This window comes from Myotis davidii, unplaced genomic scaffold, assembly GCF_000327345.1.
Source record: "Myotis davidii unplaced genomic scaffold, ASM32734v1 scaffold88, whole genome shotgun sequence".
NCBI lineage: Eukaryota > Metazoa > Chordata > Mammalia > Chiroptera > Vespertilionidae > Myotis > Myotis davidii.
In genome coordinates, this window is record NW_006300377.1 from 4890760 (window position 1) to 4900115 (window position 9356).

Below are 9356 nucleotides of genomic sequence, written 5' to 3' on the forward strand. Positions count from 1 at the left end.
TGGTGACAAGGCAGATTTTTCTCTGCAAAATAAGGAAAGACATTAACATTTACTGACCATGACTTTCATGTTCACAACCTCATTTGTCCAGCATAGAGCTGTGAGGTGTCTGTTAGCAGGAGGAGACGAAGACTCTGAGTGGTGGAATAACTGGTCGGTTGCACGCTCATTACGTAGCACTGCTGGAATCTGAACCTCGCTGTGCCTCAGGCCCTAAGCTCGTGCCTTGCCTGTGCTGGGAGGGCTTCTGGGTCTTCATATCACCGCTCCACGGGAGGAAGGCGTTCCACTGAAACCCCTTAGGGGCGAGGACGTGGAAGGTCCTCCTTCGTGCTGGGCATCTGGGAGGGAAGCAGAGCCCCGCTCAGGGCTTCTCAACCTGTGGTCCTCGATGGGGCACTCGGGGGAACTGTGCAGTGGGTAGAAGATAGACATCCTTCCCTCTTGCTGAAGTGTAGCATTTCCTTTCATCAGAAGGTAGACAAAGCCCAGAGCCGTGTTAGCAATTCTAATGACATTGTCACCAGAAGGAATCACAGATTTTCATAGATTGCAGTTGTTACTCAGATCATGAAATACTGTTTATGTTCCTGACTACTTCAAGATGATGATAGTTACTAGACTTGCTGGTAGATCCTGTTATTTAATATGGTAATAAGGAGTTATGTGTAATGATATCCAAATTCCTTGTGTAATATGACTGTGATTGATATGGTGGAAAATGTGTAACTCTTTACATTTCATCCTCTGAGAGGCATCGCCTTCAAAGCAGCCCCCCTCCAGTCTAAGAGGGTAAGTCCAAAGCAAGAGCTCAGAGCAGCCACTGACCTGATGCCAGAGAGGCGGCCATGTTTTCCAACAGAATGTAGACAGGGGCTGATCCTGTCTCCTCCCGTTCTCCTTCCCCAGCAGAGGTCCGGCCCAGCGGGAGACCCATCAACCCTGCCCGGGAGCCGCCGCTCACCCAGCCCTCAGGTGTGTACGGGCCTGATCTCAAGACGCATGTTGGTGCCTTCACCCAGTCACCCAGAAACACGCACATGAGTTTCTGAGTACACAGTGGAAACTATCTGTAGATTCAAACTGATTTCCCCTCCCACCTCCCAACCCAGGCAGACTTCAGGAGGAAGTGAGCCTGCAGAGAGCAAAAGTCTCATCCAGAAGAAGGGTCCAAGGTTTTCCAAAAACACGTCCAGATCTTCGAGCTCTGGAGCTGTTGGTTACCACACCCGCTCCCGGGACAGCACCAGCCAGTGTGTGGTCCTAGACCAGTGATGGCGAACCTATGAACTCACTTTTTTTGGTTGATTTTTCTTTGTTAAACGGCATTTAAATATATAAAATAAATATCAAAAGTATAAGTCTTGGTTTTACTATGGTTGCAAATATCAAAAAATTTCTATATGTGACTCAGCACCAGAGTTAAGTTAGGGTTTTTCAAAATGCTGACACGCCGAGCTCAAAAGGTTTGCCATCACTGTCCTAGACACAGACTCAGGTCCTGCCCTGGGAGTGATTCTCTTTTTAAGAGAGGTGTCGGTTCTTCCCAAGTGCGATGACCAGAACGGGACGCAGAGCTACAGGCCTGCTGCCTGACCAGTGCACAGTTATTATGCACCATCATATGCTTTTCGGAACCCGGCAGTGATATTAGTTAGTACGTGCATTGTACAGGAAACAAGACTCAATCCAAATTCCATTCTGGGAACTGACCATCTGTGAATGGGCTGCACTTCTTGAGCTTCAGTGTATCTTTCGGTAGAAGAGGGATTATAACACGTGCCGCAGAGAATCATTACAGGATAAGTAACAGTTTTAATAGCTATCGTTCATCGGGTGCTTTATGTGCCTGACATCCTGTGATGTACAATTTGCAACATTAGATCACTTGACCCCAAAACAATAACTCTGATGAGGCAGGTGGGGTGGCCCCCACTTCCAGAACTGCAGGTGTGGCCTGCAGGTGAGGGAGTTGAGGCCCTTACACTTGACCAAACAACAGGTAATTTATAGACAAGATGAGAATCCAGATCTGTCTGCCTCCGTTAGCCTGAGTCCTATCTGCTACACGATATTGCTACATTTCTCTTTTTCCCTTTCTTCGTCTTTTCAGCCTCCTCCCTTCTTCTCTTTTCTCCCTTCTTTCTCTTTCTCTCTCTTCTTTCTAGTTCCCTCGCTCCCTTTCTTGTTTTCTCCTTTTTTCTTATCCACCTTCTCTCCCTTGCCCTCCATTCATTCACCCTGAGAGCCACGAGGATCGCAAGAGGTCCGAGCACTGCACCACCCTCCCCGGGGTGAGAGGTTGAGAAAACAATCTCATCACTGAACTGGGGTCCGTCATCAGGGGGTCTCAAGTCTACCAGCACACATCAGAGTCCCTCTCATGTCTGTTTCTCAACTCCTCTAGTTCCTGGGGATGTTTTTGCCAAGAATTCCCTCTGGAAAGGGGCCTATGAGTACCAGGGGAAGAAGCAACCAGCCATGCTCAGGGTGACTGGCTTCCAGGTTGTCAGCAGCAAGGTCAATGCCACCATGATCGACCACAGCGGCGTGGAGTTGCACTTGGCCGGTGAGAAGTAGCCCCCCCCCCCATCCCCCGACCCTCTGTGCAAGCCAGGGCTGCTAAGGGCAGGCGGGCACATGCCCTTCGCTAGGATGAATCTGCTGTCATTACATTGTACTGTCCTGGGAGGCTCAGACCTGTCTGGTGGGCAGGGGGAAGAGGAAGTGTCTGTTCATCTTTGTTTACATGATAAAAACACCAGGGACAAAGGTGACAAACATCAATAACTTGAACATATGAAGGACCCAGAGAAATAAAGAGAAAAAAGACTCTTATCCCTAAAACGGAACCAGAAACGGGGGCTGAGAACCCAGGAGCCACAATATAGGCAGCCAGTAAACAAGAGAAAAGTATTTTTCATCAGTAATCAAAAAAAATCAGAGTAAACACAAAATATCACATTCTACTCTTCCCACTAAGATGTTTTTAAGTGATAAACTTTAGTGCTGGTCATGGTCCAGTGAAGGCACTGGTCGTGTGCTGGTCCAACTTGAAAATAGCACAGTTCCGGAAAACAGGGTGGCATTTGTATCAAGAGCCTTGAAAATGAAGGGGTCCATTCATTAAAAATCTTTATCATAAGAAATAAAAATGGATGGAGTCAAACACTCATAAATAAAGGATTTTCGTATTACAGGGCTATTCATAGTACATAAATGGAAATATTTAAAAAGGGGGGACCATACTAATTATAGCATATCTACTGGGTAAAAGATGATGTCAGTTTTGGAAGAAATACACCCAGGATAATGCTTTTAAAATGGGACTCCAGTTTTTTTTAAAAAAAAATCCTATTTATAAGAAAGAAAATTGGAAGTCATTAAACCAAAATGTTGACAGTGGCTGTTTCTTAGTAATGAGATTAGTAGTGATGTTTTTTTCTTCATGTATCCCTGCATTTTCTAAAATTTCCCTAAGTTTCAGTCCTTCTATAAATAGAACAACTAAATATGTAGAAAAACTGTTTGTTGAATAGATGGATAGACAAATGAATGATGAGTGAAGGGATGCACACATTAATACACAGTGTACGCTCACATCCACTCATGCACACACACGAACACAAGCAAACAGTCACATTCACTCTTTAGCTCTAAAAGAGTCCTAAACACATTCATATACCTCGGATACATCACTCATTCATTCCTACATGCACTGAATTGTAGGCACACCAACACATTAACTGATACATTCACATATACAAAACCACATTCACTTTATTCTCACACATGCATGTATAAACAGGGTCCCAGCCACAGGCCAGTAATCCATTGTTTATTAACACCCATGCACATTCTTGCACAGACTCACAGCCTACACCAACTCCCCAGCAGCACCATACTTGCCTGCTTACAGTTAATAATTCGTGGAGTGTTTAGATCAACATCTGCATGTGAGATCCCATTCAGACTCTCACACCCGCATACGCACAAACTTGGGTTTTGACATTTCTCTGGATCTCTCAAGTGCACCCTCTGAACTTTTTTCCCCAGGAATTTACAAGAAAGAAGATTTCCATCTCCGACTCCAGGTTTACCAGATCACAGGGCCTGTGGAGATCTCTGTGAATAAGTTCAAAGATGATCACTGGGCTCTAGATGGGCATGTAAGTTGAGCAAATCTCACTCAGTCCTTGGACTCCCAGTACTCTTGGCCCATCCCATTCCCAGGCCACTGCCAGGGAAGAGGAGGTGAGGGGAGGGTGGAAACTCTTGCATCCACGTGGAAACTTGGGAGGAGGCTTTCCGTAGGGCCAGAACAGGGAGCAAAGGAGACCTCATTGGCTAGTGAAATGGGCAAAGGCAAAGATACAAAGGGCCAGGAGGCTGGGAGTCCAGAGGGTCAGCGCATCTGAGCGAGATGGAGTAGGTTCTGATGTTAGATCCAAAAGCGAGGAACTTGGAGGTCAGCGGTATACAGTGAATTCAAGCAAGTTGAAGGCCAGGGCGTGGTGGTGGGAGCTGGGAGAAGTTGGTGTCCCGGATGAGAACCTGGAACATACCCACATTTAAGGATGCAGATGGTAGGTGACTCAGCACGGCGGGGAGACTAAGACATAGGGGAGGTGCCAGAGGTTAGAGGACGGGGTCAGAGTTGGGAGATGAAGCCAGGAGTGCAGGCCAGAGGCTAGACAGGAATGGGGCTGTGGGGGGCCAGGGGCAGCTGGAGCACCTGCCTAGGATGGCAGCCAGCCATTGGCCCGCGTCTGTGTCACCCAGGGTGTGTTCAAGGGGACAGAAGAGGAGGTCAGCACCACAGACAGAGGGCCCTGGGGAAGAGCATGCGTGGGAAGGTACACCAGTAGCACCAGCTCTGCCCTCCGACAAGTGTGTTTGTCTGTCTGTGCCAGTTACACGAGCCTCATGGAGGCAAGTGACAGAGGGAACAAGAAGGAGTTATGTCCCCAATTGCCCCCCAAAAATATTATAGCTAATGGAACGGGGATGAACTCTCCAAAGTGTGTTAAGTCTGCTGGGTCCATTTTAATCTTGCTTCGCTTGTCCCGGGGTGCTCTAAGTCAGCTTTTCATCACAGCAAGAACAGCTAACACTTAACTAGGGCCTGTTAAGTGCTATAAGTGCTTCATCTATATTAACTCATTTAATCTTCACAGCCACCCTGAGACGTAGGTACTGTTATTATTCCTGTTTTATAAATGAGAAACTGGAGCCACAGATTAAATGACTTGGCCAGTGGGAAAGAGAAACGCCTCCCTGCCTCCTACAAGCAGTTGGTGCCCCCGCCCCTCCCCCAGCACATCAGTCTGCTCCTCCCAGGCCTGGTTGTGCAGGTCAGGGTCACCGTCTGTGTCTGGGCAACATGTCTCTGAGTGTGTCCCTGGCCTGGCTTCCATCTCCTGCTGGCACGCCCCCCAGCTTACGCTCTCTGCTCCCACCACACAGGTCTCCTCAGAGTCCTCTGGAGGCACCTTCATCTACCAAGGCTCCGTCAAGGGCCACGGCTTTGGGCAGTTCGGCTTTCAAAGACTTGGTAACTAGCATTTGTCCCCTGGGAGCATGAGCTCATGGGTGTGGAGGAGAAATGTGTATATGGGGTAGAGGGTAATCAGCAATCTAAGACAGGAGTTCTCAACCCTTTCTGGATGAGTGACGCCTTTGAGGTGCTGATGGAAGTTGTGGAACACCTCTCCAGAAATAACCAGGACACATCATGCACTCCCCTTTGCCAGTTTCACGCTCAGCTGTTGAGCTGAAGGCCCCCAACTTAAGGGCATTGGGTCTCAAATACAGGCCCCTGCAGTACCGTCTGGCCAGCCCTCGGGCATCACCCAGACATCCCTAAGCATTGAGACGTGGGGTCCTGAGGGGTGCCTTCACCCGTGCTGTCCTTTCCTCCCCACATGTCACAGAGGTTGGCACTGCAATCCTCGTCCTACAGATGAGAAACCGGAGTGTCAGCGAGGCTTCCCTCCCTTGCTCCCGTCATCTTTAGCCTGCATGCTCCACACCATCAGTGCCCAGCATCCTCCCTCCAGCGACTGGCTTTGACCCAGAGCCTCTGGGTGTGAGCCTCGGGCTCATGGGGGGAGAGGTCCTGGTTTCCTGGGAGGCAGTCCCGGTGCTGTCTCCGGAACCCCTGCCTGCCAAGGCAGTCAGTCCATTGCGTGTTGTCACAGCACTGGCCCTCAGGAAGCTTCCCTTGTCTTCAGTGGAAATCGGCTTCCCCGTTCTGCCCACTGCACCCCGCTCCTCCCGAGAGCTCTTCTTAGCTCTGCCCCCGTGAGCTGCACTCCCTTCCCTGCAGCGGCCCTTCACATGCCTGACCCCTCAGCCTGAAACACGGAGAGACCTCAGGAAGCTGAGGTCTGATTCTGGCTCCACAGCAGACTCCTTGTCTCCTCTCGGAGCTTCAGCCCCTCAGTCAGGCGGCAAGGGTGTCCCACTGCGCTCTTCTGGGCCCCCCAGTCTTGTGGGGGGAGGGGCAGGCAAAGGAGGGGAGCCCTTCCAGAGACAGAAACTTCAGTGGCCCCAGAGCAGGTCCTCATGCATCCATTTCATATTTTCACTTTCTTATAAAGTTCCACAGCCCAAAGCTTCTATGGCCCAGAAAGTTTCAAAACTTCTAAAGGGCTGCCCCCTTTTAAGATTTTATTCTGTGACACAGTTTCAGATTCTCCCGCAGATTGGCTCCCCCAGGACTGAACGCTGTCCTCACATACGATCTGACCAACCCCCGTGGGCCCCTTCTCCCGGGAAGGTCTGTGTGTGTGTGTGTGTGTGTGTGTGTGGAAGGCAGCGAGGAGGAGGCACCTAGCCAACCGCAGCCGCACTTCCCAATGGTGGCCGCTGGGGGCCGCACTCCCAGGCTGTGACTCTGACCTAAGGTTTATGCTTTGGGACTTGCAGACCTCAGGCTGCTGGAGTCAGACCCGGAATCGATCGGCCGCCACTTTGCTTCCAACAGCAGCTCGGTGGCCGCCGCAATCCTGGTGCCTTTCATCGCCCTCATCATTGCAGGCTTCGTGCTCTATCTCTACAAGCACAGGTACAGGGAGGAAGGAGGCAGCGGGGCGGGAGGGCGACAAGACACGCCCGGCCCCAGCCCACCCAGTGCTTTCCTGAGCGGTGACCTGAAACCTCCCTGCCCTCCCGCTGCCTCCCTCTCCCTCTGTCCGACTTTAGATCTGAGTCTGTCCTTTCCCTCTCATTCCCAGGAGAAGACCCAAAGTTCCGTTCAATGGCTATGCTGGCCACGAGAACACAAATGTCCGGGCCACATTCGAGAACCCAATGTACGACCGCAACATCCAGCCCACAGACATCATGGCCACCGAGGCGGAGTTCACAGTCAGCACAGTGTGTACAGCGGTATAGCCCCCAGGCCTGCTGCCGCCCCACCGCCCCCGAGAGCCCCGCCGCCAGCAGCCGGTGAGAGGGAGTGGGAGGGACCGGGACCTGAGCGTGCATCCTTTAACGTCCACCCTGAGCAAATACTTAACGAAGGAGGAGAAATGATTCCAGTGGGACCATTTTAACATGCCAGAATCGTTCTAAGGTTTCATCTTTACGCTCCGTCTTGACATTTTCCTCCTCAGAACTCTTGCAAACAGAAAGCAAAAAATAAAAAGTGACATCTCTGACAACATAAATCAGGCCTTTCAGGAGATTGGTAATGACTCTGCACTTGGAGCTGCAGCATTATTGAACAGTATAGGACAAAAACAAGAATGGCCCATGACCTGCACACACCCCACCCCCGCTCCACGTCGGGGGTTCCGCTGGGTCTCAGGTGCCTGGGTGCCACCTGGGCCATCGGGGGTGGCGGCTGCCAGGCTGGGCAGCCTTCAGTGCTGCCCCTCACAGAATCCAGGCCCTGGGACCATTCGCCCTACCCACAGCTCCCCAGCAGCAGCCTCCGCCCACATCGGCGTGCCCAGCACTGGAACGGAGCGGTGCTGCTTGGCTCAGGGACTGGGGGCATAAAACCACTGTGAACACATACACATTTAAAATGAATGATGGGGTCACAAATTCCAGTGATGCCTGGACAAGAACAGCTGAAGTTAAAATAAAAACCCCACACAGGGAAATCATGGCGGCCGATGGGGTCGGTGAGGAGGGGCCAGGGGCAGGGCTGTGTTGACTTTCATGGACCGTTCCTTCACTCAAAACTGTATACATGAAAAGTGATACTTTACAGCTCTTACAAAGATGCGTACCATCCAAGCAGGAGTCGTTATGAATATTCATTATTATTATGTTCATTTTTTCCTTCTGATTTTGAAAGTAAATTTAAAACGTTTCCCTGGCCCCTGAAAGCAGGTGGTCCCTAGGCCCTGGGTCCCCTGTGTGTATCGGACAGGTCGGCCCAGCCTGGGAAACGACAACATCCGGAAAATAAATGTTCTCTGTGGGGAGGTAGGGTCCCGGCACCCCATCTCGGTTAGGAAGACTAAAAATCAAAGATCAGGGTCAGGGCAACTAGTTGTCTTTCTTTCCCCGTTGTTCCTTCTTAGCTTTGCTCTTGCCTCCTTTTGCTCCCCGCCCCTCACGCTCACTGCCTCTCTTGTCTGACAAACTCTGGTGTGATCTGTTTGTTCCCAGTTCTCCAGGGCACCGAAGTAGCTCCCTGAGCCCAGTGCCCAGTGCCCATCTTCGTCCGTCCCTCTGCCCGTGTCTGCTGCTGCTGGACCTGGGCCCTCGGCCAGCCGCCCTCTGCTCCCACGCCCTGGAGAGGAGCCCGCTGTGCCCTGATGGGGGCAGCACAGGAAGAAGGGCTGCCCTGCGAGAGGAAGGAAGCCTGTGGACTGCCCATAGCAGAGCAGACACACCTCCTCCATTTGCGTCTATGGAGACCACAGAAGCTCAGAAATCAGACACGGGTGTGAGGGGTGCCCCACGCTCCCCCCAAGCCCAGAGAAGAGGGGAAGAGGAGGAGGCACCAACAAGCATTGAAACCAACATGCGCTGCCCGGCCCTGACCCGGCTGTCAGAACCCAGTGACTGTGTGAGCGGATGCATCCGCGGTGCTCAGTCCCCAGAGCGGAGACCAGCCCTGGACAAATGAATGGTCCAGCTGCAGGGTGACAGCAGGGATTACCCCAAGGGCAGAAAAACACCTTAAGAAACGGTTTGGAAATCAGCTTATTTTTTCCAACCTCTTTTAATTGCATTCGAGTCCCAGTGAGTTAAACAGTCATCTGGGTTCCGGGCAGCGCTGGAAAGAAGGGTGAGGAATCTGGCCACAAGCCCAAGGCCAAGTCTGGCTGTCAGTGGACAAAGAAGAGAAGTCTGTGGCCCAGACGGATGCCCCGTCTGCAGGCATCGGGAGG

At 51.3% G+C, this 9356-nt stretch overlaps 1 protein-coding gene across 1 annotated transcript in view; it reads left to right on the top strand.

The window, feature by feature from the left end:
- CSMD2 (CUB and Sushi multiple domains 2) overlaps positions 1–7631 on the top strand; it is a 495158-nt gene extending 487527 nt beyond the window's left edge. The window contains exons 66-71 of the mRNA XM_015572780.1: positions 910–975; positions 2408–2569; positions 4057–4169; positions 5467–5554; positions 6931–7069; positions 7239–7631. Coding sequence (XP_015428266.1) covers positions 910–975; positions 2408–2569; positions 4057–4169; positions 5467–5554; positions 6931–7069; positions 7239–7398 — 728 coding nt within the window. The 3' untranslated portion in view covers positions 7399–7631. The remainder of the gene's footprint in view (positions 1–909; positions 976–2407; positions 2570–4056; positions 4170–5466; positions 5555–6930; positions 7070–7238) is intronic.
- The last annotated feature ends 1725 nt before the right edge of the window (positions 7632–9356 follow it).